The sequence below is a fragment of the Mustela lutreola genome, chromosome 3, assembly GCF_030435805.1.
Source record: "Mustela lutreola isolate mMusLut2 chromosome 3, mMusLut2.pri, whole genome shotgun sequence".
Classification (NCBI taxonomy): Eukaryota; Metazoa; Chordata; class Mammalia; order Carnivora; family Mustelidae; genus Mustela; species Mustela lutreola.
The window spans coordinates 112,946,270-112,962,964 of NC_081292.1; the positions used below are offsets into that span (position 1 = coordinate 112,946,270).

The window sequence follows — 16,695 nt, forward strand, 5'->3', positions numbered from 1 at the left end:
TACTCAGTTATAAAATAGGCTGAATATTTATGAAGCCACTCTTATCAATTCTGTCTACATTTTTAACTCATTAGTCTTCAGTTTTCATACTTTTTCTGGTCTGGGGTCATATAAGTGTATCATGGTTTTTCTTGATTATGTATATTCTTGCAAATATTCCTGGAATATGTTATAACAGTAATTTGATAACAGCATGAAGGCTTTTTAGTTTCTCTTACTGAATGCTCTTTTCCGGGTCTTAGACTGAAAGCCCATGTGTGTATCAGTCAAGCAGGACATGCAATGTAAAAGTTGTCAGTGATTATTCTTGTGTTATGCATTGTGAGTCCCTCATAAAAAATATTCTCATAAAACCCCATTACTCTGACTAATGGTCCTATGAAATGAAGTAGTATCCACCAGAGGGAGTCTTGCCTGTGATCCTAAACCTCACTTTTTTTTTTTTTTTTTTTTTAACACTTAAAGAGGGCAAACACAGTTTTTCTGATCTATTTTAAAGACAGGAGTTACTATTTTCATCATTATTTGAAGGAGATCACACCAGTGGGTTGCAGTAAGTCTCAGTCAGTGCAGCCTTCTTTGACAATTTTTTTGATCTTTGTTGTATCTAGATGGCGTTTCTTCACTTTATGGCATCTCATTATTTTTAATTTTCTTGAGAACCCTGATAAGATGATGTACTGGGGGCTTAGCTTTGATGATATCTGAGGGGCTTTTCATCAGCTCTGCTTGCTGCTTGTCTTTTCTGGCTCACATTTTAGTAAAAGTATTCCTATTTGTCATCTTTATTTTACTTAGCCATGATTTCCTTTTGAAATTTTTCATTTGTTACTACAGAAACAAACTAGTTTTAAGAGTCAGGATTAGAATTTTTTGCAAATTGTTAATAAAAGGTTTGCAAAAGTTGCACTTAAGTGTTTATCTGTTTTTGGTGCCATCTTTAAGACATTGTCACATAGCACAACATATCCCAGCATACTGTAACATAGTTTTTAAAAATGTGAGTTTTTGAAGGTGACTTTAGACACTGAAGGGGAGGATCTACTTGAAAGTCAGCAGTAATCAGTTAAAAAAAAAGAAAAAGGGCATCATGATGTAGAAGACAAAGTTTAACGTTTTGTAATTCCGCTCCCGGATGTATTACACTTAATAAATGAAAAGTGTGCCTTCTGGCTTTCCTTTAGACCCTTTCCCAAACAGGACATAATTTTGTTGGTAATTTAAGCAAGAATCATACGTTGATTTCTGAATCCTCATACTTAATAACATACTGTCAGTGCTTAGTATTCTTGGTGTTTTAAATTATTCCTGCAAATTTTCATAAATGGAAAACTTATATTAAAGGAGAAAATTATCTTAATGATAATTTTGGGTTTTTTTTTTTTGTTTTTATTTTTAGGTGCAGTTTTCTTGGTTATTTTTTGCAGGCGCTATCCCTGTATTTTTCTCATTTTTTATTGTGACTCTCTTATGCCATTATAATAATTGGGATCCTGTGATGGTGGGAATCAGAAGAATTTTTGCCTTTATATGCAGAAAACATCGAATTCAGAGGTAGGTTTGGTTCTAATATAAGTTTTCAAAAAGATATTCCTTGCTAAATAAACTGGAAATCATATGCTGGCCTAGTATGAAGAATTATTGAAAGATTATTGTTTATATATGTATTATGTCAGGTAAAATAAGTTGTTGAGATACTTTGGGTGGTAAGATAGTTTCTTCACAACTACTTTTAAAAAATGTTTTGATTTACAGGTAAAACCTAAGTGCTTATTGTTTTGGTGTAATGAATTTAAACGTAGAAAAAATGTTCACTGGTGTGAATAAGATTTATAATAAAACATGATAACACTGCCTCAGATTTTTTCAGTTTTTTCTTTTTTAAAAGATTTTTATTTTTGCATCCTACTATAATCAGAACTTGTGGCAAGTTGTTGAGAAATCTTGCCCTAATTTTAGTTCTGATCTCACAGCATCAAACAATGGAATAGATCATTTTTAAGAGCTCTTTTCAGTTTTAAAGCTTTCCTTAACTATTACCATAATTTTTTTTAAGGGTTCCTGAAGACAGTGAACAGTGCGAGAGTCTCATTCCTATGCATGGTGTTTCTCAGGAGGATGGAGCTAGTTAGCTGTTGTCTGTAGTCCAGGTTTGTATAAGCTTCTTTATTCCTATAATGCTCAAATACAGAATTGGTTTTCCGTAATTAGCTTTTTCAGGGAAGCATAGTCTAGAAGGTAAAAGACGAGCTCTAGAGTCACACTGCCCGGGTTCCAATTCTAGCTTCTCCATGTACTTAGCTGTGTGATCTTATGCAAGGTTATTAACCTGTCTGTGCCTCAGTTTTCTTATTTGTGGAATGGGGTTACAGTAGTCCCTCTCTCATTAGATTATTGCAAGTATTAAATACTTGGTAAGTTGAAACTATGCAAATGAAGTGATCCAACGTTTAACTATTACTTTTATTCATACTAAGAATATCTTTTTATGTAACAGTACACTTTAGAAAGATATTTTTCCTGTAGTATAAAAGTAAAAAAAAAAGGTATTATTTTGGTGTATATCCAGTCTTTTCTCTATACATGTGTGTGTGTTTTCCCTAACTAGCATAGTGTATATCCTGATTGACTAGGATTTTTCACTTACTGTTTCAAGAACATTTCTCCATTCCTAAAAAATTTTAAGAAATACTATCTTTCCTTATATTTATGACATGAAAAATGAGTACATGATATTTTATGTATTTTTATGTATTTTTATCTTTCACTGAATGAATGCCTGAAATACATCCAACATACATTTTTGGCATGTATAAAAGTGATTATATATTCATTTAGAGTGAGAGATCACAGTAAATTATTGAAATTTGAGAGCTTCAGGTCCCTTTTATATTGAAATGTTTCCTGATTGCACTGAGCTTCCCTGGCTCACCTAGAACACTGAACAGCTACTGTCAACTCCCTGCACTCAAATTAGACTTTGAAGCTTAATTGTTATTGTCTTCATGGTAAATTTACCTCTGACCTAGGGCTAATTGTCTTGGTTCTGGGTTTCTTTGGTCAACCAGTTTTTTATTCTAGCTTTTATTGTTATGATGGTTATACATGCACATAGTTCACAGAGTTAGAATTCTACAAGATTTCTTGTACAAAGCAGCTGCCACCCACTCTGTACTGCCTGTTCTGCTTTCGCTCTTGTCCTACTCTGAGGAATCACTTTAAACTCGTAGTCTCTTGTTTTGATCCCTGCTTCCTGCTTTCCCACCCATGCCACACACAGTCTCTCTAAGTATCCTGCTTATACTTTTATTTCTTGATTTCTCCATTTTAGGCATCATCAGTCTATTTTCCCACTTTGGTAGATGAGGATAGATTACTTTCAAGTTTCCCCCTCCTTTGTCTCCACCCAATTTACCTGCCTTCTCACCTCCTGATCTCAGTGTAGTTATTGTATAATTCTGGATAGATTTATAAGCAGTGTTTACAATGTTATGATTATATAAGTGTTATTCGGGTAACTGAGTCATGTTGGATTGTGCCTGGCATTTCCCCAGTCCAGAGACCCTCTATTTACTCCTTATAGAAAATAAACCTCACATCTTCTCCTGGGTTGGAGAAGAGGCACTTGACAAGCTGTGAAAAGTTAGGCAGGGTAACTGAATGTGTAGCTTTTTCTAAAAACCAAGCTAATTTTCTTGTTCTTTGGTGTTCCTTCACCCCTCTTTTTAGAGAGATCTGGCTGGCTGTTGTTTTCTTGTCTCTGCTCTGCTCTTTGTTCATGTGATTTATTCCTTAAAAAAAAAAAATCCCTTTATTGTTCGTCTCCTGAGCTTTTGGGGACAGAGTGGAACTAAATATGTTTACTTGCCATCTTCAAGCTAAAAAAAAAAATCCATACAGTTATTCTTTAAAGCGTTTTAGTACTGTAATTTATGCACGCTCTCCCTAGTATGCTGTTCATTATTCCCACGTTCACACTCATGCCCACCCCCACCCAGGCAAGGATTCAGTATTTTTGGAAGTGAGAGTTGGATAAAGGGGAGATTGTGAAGATGGACTGCAGTAGTGTTTAAAGGACAGGTGTGGCAGGAGTCTTGTCTCCATGGGGTAATGATGGGGTATGCCATGAATAAAACTGTTACTATGCTGTCTTACTAAGCAGTGTTGGCTGTCAGCCTTCAACAGTAGTATGGAACTTCCTTCTGTGAGTTCTTAGTACTCACCTCCAGTTCCAGTATCCAGTTATTAAGTACATAAACTGTGTTTGATATATATTTCAATGTTAAGATAATTTGCTTTTTGCAGTAACTAGAAAATTAAAGCTGTGACGGTTATAAACTAATGACGATTTTATGTTTGTTTTTATTTTTAGCTTGATAATGGAACATTATGCAGCAAAGAGACAATCTCTGGCAAGTTTTTGTAGAAAATGTTTCAGTGCCTAGTCTGAAAAATAACAGTTTCAGTTGTTTGGAACTCTAAAATATATTTTCCTCATATCGGTTTTCTTCATTTCATAATGAAGTACTTTGCTATGTAGCTGTGTACATATCACTACAGTTATAGGAAGTTCCAATCCACAGTCCCTCTAAAGGACCAACCTGCCTTACACATCTCAAGGAATTCAGCTGATGAAATAATTTGACTAATCAAGGAATAGAATTCTAATGTTCTGGACACTTTATTTTCACATATTATTTGTTAAATGCTGGCCTATATTATGAAAATGTTTTCAAGAAATCATTTAAGTATATAGATCAGTATTTCTTAACAGATAAAGTGATGAAGTAAGCTGCCTATAATAGGTACGGATTATATTTTTGAGTTTAGTAGAATATTGCAAATTAACAACACAGAAAAAATGCTTAATTTTATGCAAGTGTGTCCATGTTAATTTAGTGGGACTTTAAAGATCACACTACATAAACTGTATTATCCTTTCCTAGCATTAGGTGCCTTGTATTTTAAATCTGTGACAAACTATGACAAATTTTTAAAGGGGAAATATTATTGTAAAATGAAGAGTTAAGTATTTCTAAAGGCTCTATTACTGTAAATTTAATGGTTAAAGCTCTGCTTAATTTAGAGTTTTGAAGAAATATTCTGTCTTCAATTAAGACATTTTCATAATGGAATGATTTAAATTGAAGTGATAAAGAGTATTATTAAAATAAAATGTTTATATATATGTATTTGTGTATGACAGATCTATTAATTGGTTTCTGATTATTTTTCATATATAAATGTGCCCAATTACTCCAGACCTGGATGCCTCTACTTTTCCTAAATAAATAATTAATGACTAAAATACCAAAGAAGGCAAAAAAAGGTTCTACTTTAAAAATTTCATTTGAATTTTTCCTCTACTAAGCTTCAATATAAAGTACTCTTAATTACAACTCTTATTAAACTTAGGTTTTATGGTGTACTTCTTGTGCAACTGCCCCTGTTCACTGTGGAACATCAGTGGATGAACATGTCTCAGGATTCATCTAGACCCATTTCCTTTTCAAGTCGTGTGAGAATAGTTCATTTCTCTTCAAAGTTTCTTAACAGTTCTGACTTTTAAAATTCCCTCTACAGTATTTAGCTTCAGTTCATCTTATTCACAATCTTAAAGTTGCTTTGGTGTTACCATGAGTTGAAAATGGAATTTAGCCATCTTTTTGCTTGTCCTGAGAACTTTCGTGTTAAAAGATTGTTTATGATACTCTGTTTAAAAAACAAACAGCTCTTCTCCTATTTGGTGCAAGCAGTAATTCTTATTAAGCTGAAATTAATACTGATTTTGTTACCTTGAGTGGGAAAAGGCATGTAAAAAGTGCAATTCTAATGAATTTTTTTTTTTTTTAAAGAACTTAAGTAACATTTCAATTCCTCAAAGACTAATTTCAGTTGTGGTTTATTATCTAGATACCTTTACTTCCTGTTTGTGCTGTTCGACAGCTCATCAATACCTTCAGCAAGTTACAAGCTAAGATAGCTGAAACAGTAAAGGCAGAATTCAACTTTTAAATTATTCTGCAAAAATGGTAGGAGATGAGGTTGAACTTAGAGACTTTTGGTTGGTCATGTGCTCTGTGTTCACGTGTCATACAGACCCGGTGTTGTCACTCAGGACTCATTCAGCTTGGTTAACATGCTGGATGGATCATGCAGAGGACTTCCTCCACCAGGCTGCTGGGACTTTTTGTTGGTTTGTCTTTGTGTTTGTGTGTATGTGTGTGTTTAAGAACAACCTCTGTAGAAGAAAGCATCATTAAATCGGTTAACTGCAAGTATTAATTATTGCTGCTTTGCTTCCCTACCTATTATCTTTTCTCCCAGGTTTTATTTGTCTGAATAATTTTTTTTATATATATAATTTGAATACTGCAGCCATAAGAGTAAGCAATTGAGGACTTCCTTTTTGCACCTTTGTAATTAAGGGTTCATCTTCTCAAGAAATGAAGTTGTGGATTACTTCCATTCTGTGGTTTCCCCAGAAATGTAGGTGTCAGGGCACTCAGATCACAGCAAGCATATTGCCAACCTTTGGAAATGTTGGGAGGGAGGGTTACATTCTGGTGACTGCTCATATCCTTCCTCTGTTCAAGGAAGTGTTGGCCTACAGTCATATTTTCTGAATCTAAAGACCAAATAGTGATTTCTGATACTTTTTTGCAGTCTTCTACTTTTCTTTCTATATGTGTAATTTAAATTCCACTGTTGAATAATGCTTCAAATTATGACCTTAATTGAAGGGAGTTTGCTGTTTTGTCAGACTTGATGTTTGATGAACATCAGATTCTACTGAAACAAAACTGAGAAATGAAATAGCCTTATAGGTGCTTAGATGAATGCTTTTTGGAGTTCAGAAAAGCCCTTAGGTATATGCAGTGCACCTGTACGTACTCCTTTAAATAAAAAAAAGAAATTAACATATGGGCTTCTATCTGCCTGGTGTAATTAATTACTTACATTAAACTGATTTTTCCCTAGTAGCTGATAAATAAAGTTTACTGTTTTTGTAGAAGTAAGCTCACAAGGTTAAATGTGAATGTTCTCAAAGGTATTCAGCCTCGTTTCAGGAAGAATGCTAATATCCCCATCACAGTCAATCATGCAGAGCCAGTTTGGGGTTGCAAGGTATGACTTCTCTGAAAGCCAAAGATTTTCATAAGTCAGGATACTAAGGTATGTAGCACTAATCCTCAGTGTGCTGGTTGAAGAAACAAAATATCTTTAAAGAAGGATAAAGTAGGACTTAATTAGAAGATATTTTCTCCAGAATAATACTAGCAAATAAATGAAACATTATTTTTTTTTTAAGATTTTATTTATTTATTTGACAGAGATCCCAAGTAGGCAGAGAGGCAGGCAGAGAGAGAGAGAGAGAGGAGGAAGCAGGCTCCCTGCTGAGCAGAGAGCCCGATGCGGGACTCGATCCCAGGACCCTGAGATCATGACCTGAGCCGAAGGCAGCGGCTTAACCCACTGAGCCACCCAGGAGCCCTGAAACATTATTTTTATTTTAAGCAATTCTAAAATTGCTCTCTTCATGTCTCCCTCCTTTTCTTTTGAAATATTCTCTATTACTAGATAATATTTTAGGAAGAATTCACAGAAATACATAAATAGTATTTGAGATATCTGCAGATTTAATTTTTGTAGCTAAGTTTGTGTGATTTTTTTTTTAAATGGTGACATGGCTAACAGAAGATTTTCAGTATACAGAATTTGAAGTTAGGTTTCTGTTCTAGTATGTATGTTGTGTACCAAAATTTCATTTAGACAAATTGAGGTACATCTTTTCATAGACTTGCAATTTTTAGACTGCCCCCCATTTCCTTTTTTAAGTAGTACCAGCCTTATCTGTCTCTACAAAACTTTTGTTTTGTATTTAAAGTACTGTATGTACACAGGAAATTTTCCTTTAAATCTTAAGAGCCTTTAATAAGCAGGATAGACGAGGAGTTCATTACAGATTAGAAGCAAATAACGACTTGGGAATTTACTGTTACATTTACATGAAGCTTTACTGTTTTGCCTCCAGGCATAAAGATTGCGTGATGATGGAAATGTTGATTAACTTGAACTCTTTAGATCACCTTATTTTCATCCTGATTTTTGGTTATCTAGAAAAATTGTGATTTATATATTTTTAAAACTAAGCATCATATTAATGTCATTGTATTTTATTTATGTATTTTTAAAGATCTGTTTATTTGAGAGAGAGCCCAACGACAGGGAGGTTGGAGGGGCGGTGGGCAGAGGGAGAAGGAGAGTCTCAAGCAGACTGAGGTGGGGCTTAATCTGAAGATCTGAGATCACAATGCACCCTCAGTCTCTTAACCAGTTGTGCCACCCAGGTGCTCCATGTCATTGCATTTAAAACAATGCTTTCCTATAAAATTTCTCATGTGTAATATACATTAACTACTAAAGTGTCAAACAAGGAAATCATGGATGTAGAGTTAAGGAAAAATTAAGGAAAGTAATTAGTGGGATCCTTGTCAGGTTTTGGGATCAAGGTGATGCTGGCCTCATAAAATGAGTTTGGAAGTTTTCCTTCCATTTCTATTTTTTGGAACAGTTTCCGGAGAGTAGGAATTAGTTCTTCTTTAAAAGTTTGGTAGAATTCCCCCGGGAAGCCATCTGGCCCTGGGCTTTTGTTTGTTTGGAGATTTTTAATGACTGTTTCAATCTCCTTACTGGTTATGGGTCTGTTCAGCCTTTCTATTTCTTCCTGGTTCAGTTGTGGTAGTTTATATGTTTCTGGGGATGCATCCATTTCTTCCAGATTGTCAAATTTGTTGGCATAGAGTTGCTCATAGTATGTTCTTATAATAGTTTGTATTTCCTTGGTGTTAGTTGTGATCTCTCCTTTTTCATTCATGATTTTATTTATTTGGGTCCTTTCTCTTTTCTTTTTGATAAGTCTGGCCAGGGGTTTATCAATTTTATTAATTCTTCCAAAGAACCAGCTCCTAGTTTCGTTGATTTGTTCTATTGTTTTTTTGGTTTCTATTTCATTGATTTCTGCTCTGATCTTTATGATTTCTCTTCTCCTCCTGGGTTTAGGGTTTCTTTCTTGTTCTTTCTCCAGCTCCTTTAGGTGTAGGGTTAGGTTGTGTACCTGAGACCTTTCTTGTTTCTTGAGAAAGGCTTGAACCGCTATATATTTTCCTCTCAGGACTGCCTTTGTTGTGTCCCACAGATTTTGAACCATTGTATTTTCATTATCATTTGTTTCCATGATTTTTTTCAATTCTTCTTTAATTTCCCGGTTGACCCATTCATTCTTTAGAAGGATGCTGTTTAGTCTCCATGTATTTGGGTTCTTTCCAAACTTCCTCTTGTGGTTGAGTTCTAGCTTTAGAGCATTGTGGTCTGAAAATATGCAGGGAATGATCCCAATCTTTTGATACCAGTTGAGTCCTGATTTAGGACCGAGGATGTGATCTATTCTGGAGAATGTTCCATGTGCACTAGAGAAGAATGTGTATTCTGTTGCTTTGGGATGAAATGTTCTGAATATATCTGTGATGTCCATCTGGTCCAGTGTGTCGTCTAAGGCCTTTATTTCCTTGCTGATCTTTTGCTTGGATGATCTGTCCATTTCAGTGAGGGGAGTGTTAAAGTCCCCTACTATTATTGTATTATTGTTTATGTGTTTCTTTGATTTTGTTATTAATTGGTTTATATAGTTGGCTGCTCCCACGTTGGGGGCATAGATATTTAAAATTGTTAAATCTTCTTGTTGGACAGACCCTTTGAGTATGATATAGTGTCCTTCCTCATCTCTTATTATAGTCTTTGGCTTAAAATCTAATTGATCTGATATAAGGATTGCCACTCCTGCTTTCTTCTGATGTCCATTAGCATGGTAAATTCTTTTCCACCCCCTCACTTTAAATCTGGAGGTGTCTTTGGGCTTAAAATGAGTTTCTTGAAGGCAACACATAGATGGGTTTTGTTTTTTTATCCATTCTGATACCCTGTGTCTTTTGACAGGGGCATTTAGCCCATTAACATTCAGGGTAACTATTGAGAGATATGAATTTAGTGCCATTGTATTGCCTGTAAGGTGACTGTTACTGTATATGGTCTCTGTTCCTTTCTGATCTACCACTTGTAGGCTCTTTCTTTGCTTAGAGGATCCCTTTCAATATTTCCTGTAGAGCTGGTTTGGTGTTTGCAAATTCTTTCAGTTTTTGTTTGTCCTGGAAGCTTTTAATCTCTCCTTCTATTTTCAATGATAGCCTAGCTGGATATAGTATTCTTGGCTGCATGTTTTTCTCGTTTAGTGCTCTGAAAATATCATGCCAGCTCTTTCTGGCCTGCCAGGTCTCTGTGGATAAGTCAGCTGCCGATCTAATATTTTTACCATTGTATGTTACAGACTTCTTTTCCCGGGCTGCTTTCAGGATTTTCTCTGTGTCACTGAGACTTGTAAATTTTACTATTAGGTGACGGGGTGTGGGCCTATTCTTATTGATTTTGAGGGGCGTTCTCTGAACCTCCTGAATTTTGATGCTCGTTCCCTTTGCCATATTGGGGAAATTCTCCCCAATAATTCTCTCCAGTATACCTTCTGCTCCCCTCTCTCTTTCTTCTTCTTCTGGAATCCCAATTATTCTAATGTTGTTTCGTCTTATGGTGTCACTTATCTCTCGAATTCTCCCCTCGTGGTCCAGTAGCTGTTTGTCCCTCTTTTGCTCAGCTTCTTTATTCTCTGTCGTTTGGTCTTCTATATCACTAATTCTTTCTTCTGCCTCATTTATCCTAGCAGTGAGAGCCTCCATTTTTGATTGCACCTCATTAATAGCTTTTTTGATTTCAACTTGGTTAAATTTTAGTTCTTTTATTTCTCCAGAAAGGGCTTTTATATCTCTCGAGAGGGTTTCTCTAATATCTTCCATGTCTTTTTCAAGCCCGGGTAGAACCTTGAGAATTGTCATTCTGAACTCTAGATCTGACATATTACCAATGTCTGTATTGATTAGGTCCCTAGCCTTCGGTACTGCCTCTTGTTCTTTTTTTTTTGTGTTGAATATTTCCTTCTTGTCATTTTGTCCAGATAAGAGTATATGAAGGAGCAAGTAAAATACTAAAAGGGTGGCAACAACCCCATGAAAATATGCTTTAACCAAATTAGAAGAGATCCCAAATCGTGAGGGGGGGAGAAAGGGGATAAAAAGAGGTTCAAAAAGGAAGAAAGGAAAAAGAAAAAAAAAAAGAAAAGAAAAGAATATTTTTAAAAAAAGAAAACACCTAAGAAAAATGTAAAAAAAAAATATATATATATATATATTAGATAAACTAGTAAAAAATCGTTAAAAAAGAAAAAGGTAACAGTTAAAAAAAAAATTTTACCCGAAGGCGAGAAAAAAAAAAAATGAAAAAGAAAAAATTAAATTAACTGCAAGACTAAAAAAAATCACAGGGAAAAAGCCATGAGTTCCGTGCTTGGCTTTCTCCTCCTCTGGAATTTTGCTGCTCTCCTTGGTATTGAAACCGCACTCCTTGGTAGGTGAACTTGGTCTCGGCTGGATTTCTTGTTGATCTTCTGGGGGAGGGGCCTGTTGTAGTGATTCTCAAGTGTCTTTGCCCCAGGCGGAATTACACCGCCCTTACCCGGGGCCGGGGTGAGTAATCCGCTCGGGTTTGCTTTCAGGAGCTTTTGTTCACTGAGCGCTTTCCTTAGAGTTCCAGAGGACGGGAATACAAATGGCGGCCTCCTGGTCTCCGGCCCGGAGGAGCCGAGAGCCCAGGGCCCCACTCCTCAGTGCGCCCTCAGAGAACAGCGCCCAGTTACTCCCGTCTGCCTGACCTCCGGCCGCGCTCCGAGCTCACCGAGCCTGCGACCGGTTCAAGGTAACACGGAGCTGCGAGCTTACTGTCGGCTCTGTCTCTGTAGCCGGCTTTCCCGTTCCAATACCCGCAAGATCTGCGACACTCAGACACCCCCGATCCTTCTGTGACCCTGCGGGACCTGAGGCCACGCTGACCCCGCGTGGGCTTCGCCCCGGTTTAGCCTCTGGAGCGATGTCCCTCAGCGGAACAGACTTTTAAAAGTCCTGATTTTGTGCGCGGTTGCTCCGCCGCTTGCCGGGAGCCAGCCCCTCCCCCCGGGGTCTATCTTCCCGTCGCTTTGGATTCACTTCTCCGCCGGTCCTACCTTTCAGAAAGTGGTTGTTTTTCTGTTTCCAGAATTGCTGTTCTTCTCTTCGATCTGCCGATGGATTTTCAGGTGTTTGCAATCTTTAGATAAGCTATCTAGCTGATCTCCGGCTAGCTGAAGTAGTCTCAGCCTGCTACTTCTCCGCCATCTTGACTCCTCCCAAGGAAAGTAATTAGTACTCTCTGGTTAGGGGTATATGTTGAAATGCTAAAAATATCTAATTGAGAACATTTTGAGTTTTTGGTAAGATGAATGGGAATTTGTTTTTGAGTTGGGAATTTGCAGTGTGGAGAAGTACTCAGATAAAGACAACATTTCCTTCATGATACTTCAAAGTTGGAAAAGAAAAATTTCCAACTTGGAAGTTCTAAAGTGAAACTTTTTAAAATTGAAACTTTAACAAGGCACTTCATGAAATTTTTAGTTTTTAATTTTATATATGATTTTATTCTTCATAGTTTCTTTTATTAACTATAACTTAGATCCTTACATACTAAGCCTTCAGTATTTCTCTACTTGGTTTTTCTATACCTAGTTTTAATTATAGCAAGTAATAAAGTCAGTCGGGCAGGCAGGAGTATTTATTAATTTTGGTGGGTCCTTGAAAGGCAGACAGATTTCTGTTTCAAAAATCTTTTGATACAAGGTGAAAACCGTTCTTTAGAATCTTATTACCAATATTTAATCTTTATTACCAGTATTTGCTTTTCTTGGGAAAAAATTCAGTGTCAGTTAAACCATGTAACATCATAACAAAATTCTGTTGAAGGCTATCTTTGTCTTAATTATTCTGGTATAAAGTATAATAATCCATTTGTAGTAGCTTAGTAAAGATTATGCTTTAATATTCTCCAAATTAACTTTAGCCGCTGCTGAAGAGCAGTGTCTGCTAAAGACGCATGTGTCAGCATCGCCTGCAGGGCTTGCTGTCCTCCCCCCAACCCCCAGTTAGTAGGTCTGGCAGGGCTTGCTGTCCCCCTGACCCTCCAGTTAGTAGGTCTAGAGGGAGGCCTGGGAATTTGCATTTCTAACAAGTTCCTTAGGAATGCCCCTGATGGTGGTCCCATGGCCACACTTTATGAATACTTATCCTGAGGAGGCAGCACTGACTTTGATGCTGGGATTCCCCCTTTTACCCTTTAACAAAACTGATTGAGGAGAATTATTTAATGTGAAATAAAATAGTGAAATCAATAGTGCCCAGCCCCTTGTGCCTGGGTGCTTTATAAATTCTGACTTCCTTGATGAGTACCCCATCACTATTCTCAAGCAGAAAGTGAAGAGTTCTCTCAGTGCCTTCTAATTTTTCTCCCAGCTCTCAAATCCTGTGATTCTATAAGTTTTCTAGTTCAGGAGAGAATGCCAAACACCATGTATATGTGTGGTGCTTAATAGAATAGTAATAACAGTGATTCTACATAGACCATAGTTCCATTTTGCTTTTGTTAGGGCTTAGCATCTGGACTCCAAAAAGCTTTCAGTCCGATTTATAAAGCAGCATTGCAGAAGTTAAATTCCAGCACAGCCTGCATCCGTGACCATTTTATGGAGCCTGAGTATATCAGATAAATGCGCTAACTTTTCTAAGTGACTGGCCTTATTAGAGTCTCACTACATTGCCTCCTATAATGCATGTTCAAAATACGTAGTTTTCATTACCTGCTTGATTTTTAGACAGCATTAAATAAGCTGCGAAACAAATCCAAGCTGAAATTGTGAGCATATGATTTTTATAGCACATAATTATTCAGTATTTTATTTAAAAGTAGTCACTATTGTATTCACTATTGTGAATCTATAATCTTAAAAACTGGGACACTTAATAGTACCTGACTAAAATACTATTAGATTTTCTCATCTTTTATTTCCATCTTGTTAAAGAAAATAATCACAACTAGGATCCTTTTGCCTTTCCTCTGCCATCTTAATCTGCTATACCATAAATACAGAGAAGAGCCCATATAATAAAAAGCTTGTGTAATTGGTTGGGGTTTGGAGACAGGTGGAACTTGAATACAGCATTTGCATCCATCCAGGATGGTCTTAAACTGTGGACTGCTAGGTATCTGCAGGATGAACCCCAGGGGCAAGGGTTGGGAAGGCTTTCCCAACACAGTGAATATTGCAACTGCATGTGAAATTCCTGTTCTTGAAAGTGGAGCTTAAGAGGACAGGAAGAATGCAGTATGGACACTGAAGATGCTGGGCACCTCTTTGGCTCAGTCTGGAAAAGCCTCTGTCTTCAGCTCCAGTCATGATCTCAGGGTCCTGGGAATCCCCCATCTGGCTCCCTGCTCAGCAGAGAGTCTGCTTCTCCCTCTACCACCTGCCCCCAGCTTGTACTCTCTCTTTCAAATAAATAAAAGTCTTTTAAACAAGAAAATATGCTAATTCCTTTTCTTAGTATAACATGAAGTATGTGATAATGGCAAAAGTCCATCAAGATAGTGCAGAGTAAAGTTCAACTGGTAAACACTAAATGAGTCTTAATATTCAGATACTTGTGTGGGGCCAGGTATGTATATTTATTTAGTTTTCATTTCTTTACAGTCATTCTGGTAAGTTCTTAAGCAGGTTTGTTTTACATCTATGATATTTCCCGTACTAAAATTTTATAGTATCTTCTTAATCCCCTTAGGCTAGTAAATTAAAGCTGGAGTTACTGAGTGTCGGCATACTGTGAATTGTATTTTTATGTAAGGCAAGAGTGCATCATTCTGATCAAGTTACAGCATTTTAGTTTTATATGATAGGTCTGTATTGAGCAATCAGGAGCTATGTGTGGACAGTCCCAGGAGAAAATAGTAGTTGGTATAGCAGTAATTTTCTAGAAAACCTTCACTCACCAGAACCAGAAGGCCAAATATAATGAAAGAGAACTTTAGAAAGATGAAATGTTTATAATAGACTAAGGAAACACTTTCTTTTTTTCTTTTTTTTTTTTTTTTTAAGATTTTTAATTTATTTATTTGACAGAGAGAGATCACAAGTAGGCAGAGAGGCAGGCAGAGAGAGAGGAGGAAGCAGGCTCCCTGCTGAGCAGAGAGCCCGATGCAGGACTCCATCTCAGGAGTGAGATCATGACCTGAGCCAAAGGCAGTGGCTTAACCCACTGAGCCACCCAGGCACCCCGGAAACACTTTCTTAAATGTATTTTTCTTGGTGTGGATAATTTAATGCAGAATTTTTACCTGAAATTTGTTATTATAAACTTGATGATTTTATCCCTCTATTTAATAAAATGAATATTTTAAGATCCTGGAGTATTTGAAATTTAAACATAATTATAAAATCAACTCAAATTACTACTTACATTACTAATTATGATATAATTTGGGGCCCAAATTATCCTGCCTTTGAAGGCCATTTGCAACATTGCTTTTATTTTTATACTGTATTATTTGGGAGAGATTACAAACTCCGAATAGCCTAATGGAAAATATATGTGATTTCTTTCAATGCATTTTTTGTGTAAAATCATTTGTGTACTCCACTTACAGTATGCCTTTTCTATTTCAATAAAAATACATAAAGCATTGGGATCTGTCTTTATACAAACAAATACTTGATTTCTAAAGCTTCCTTTTATTAGAACGTTTCTACTCATTCTTTCATACCTAAATCTCTACATGTATCTCAGTTGTTTGATAAAGTAGATCTTACTGTGGAAAAACATGGTTCAGCTCTACACATTAAGTAGAGTAAGTTGCATCTTATGCATGGTCAGGTCTAAATCCAACATCAAAGGTGAAATTTTTGAATAATGATATTACCCTGGGGAAGGTTCCATGTAGGAGATCTACATTCCATTCATAAAGCCCTTCCAGAGTGAGTTCTTCCTCCACAGTTGGAACAGCTTACTATTTTATTGACTGTAATAGCAGTCAGGGTTCCACCAATAAAACAAAAACTACCCTTGAGTATTTTAAACAACGTAAAACAGAATTGATAGCTCAGGTATTAAAAGAGCTGTGAGGACGAGCGAAGACTGAGGCAACTCAACTCAGCAAGAGCAGCATTCCAGTGCTGTCCCTAGACTGATGGGGCAAAGGGAGGAAGTGTGGGGCAAAGCCCAAGGCCAGGATCACCCAGAGGAAGCTGAATCACAGCAAAGAACAGGAGCCTTGTAGGTGATGCAGCTGGAGGCAAAGAAGGAAAAAAAAAAATTCTCTGTTTTTTCTTTGCTTTCTGCCATTCACTGCCATTGGCAGGACCTGACTGGAAGCCAGCAACCAAAGAAGTTGGAAAACAGAGCCTTCAGGTGTCCACTCCTCAGAGTTGGAGAGGATTGGTATAAGCACTGAGTGGCTAGCTTGCATTTGGAGGCCAGATTTTATGTAAAACGCCTGTCTTCAAGCAATAGTATCATAGTGTGTGTGTGTAAAGACGGCATAGTGCAGGAAATACCCAGGAGCTACTGTTGGTTTTGTGCATCTGAAGCCCACTCCGCAAAAAGAAATTGAGGGAAGATGCCTGCCCTGGACTTGCATTTCTCATTCCCGTCCCTCTTCTTCCACTTTCCACCTCCC

The 16,695-nt window shown here is 36.9% G+C and overlaps 1 protein-coding gene across 2 annotated transcripts in view; it reads left to right on the forward strand.

The window, feature by feature from the left end:
- SLC35F5 (solute carrier family 35 member F5) overlaps positions 1–5,192 on the forward strand; it is a 40,092-nt gene extending 34,900 nt beyond the window's left edge. For both annotated transcript variants that reach the window (XM_059166684.1, XM_059166685.1), the window contains 3 exons: positions 1,400–1,554; positions 2,057–2,150; positions 4,373–5,192. In XM_059166684.1, coding sequence (XP_059022667.1) covers positions 1,400–1,554; positions 2,057–2,132 — 231 coding nt within the window. In that variant the 3' untranslated portion in view covers positions 2,133–2,150; positions 4,373–5,192. The remainder of the gene's footprint in view (positions 1–1,399; positions 1,555–2,056; positions 2,151–4,372) is intronic.
- The last annotated feature ends 11,503 nt before the right edge of the window (positions 5,193–16,695 follow it).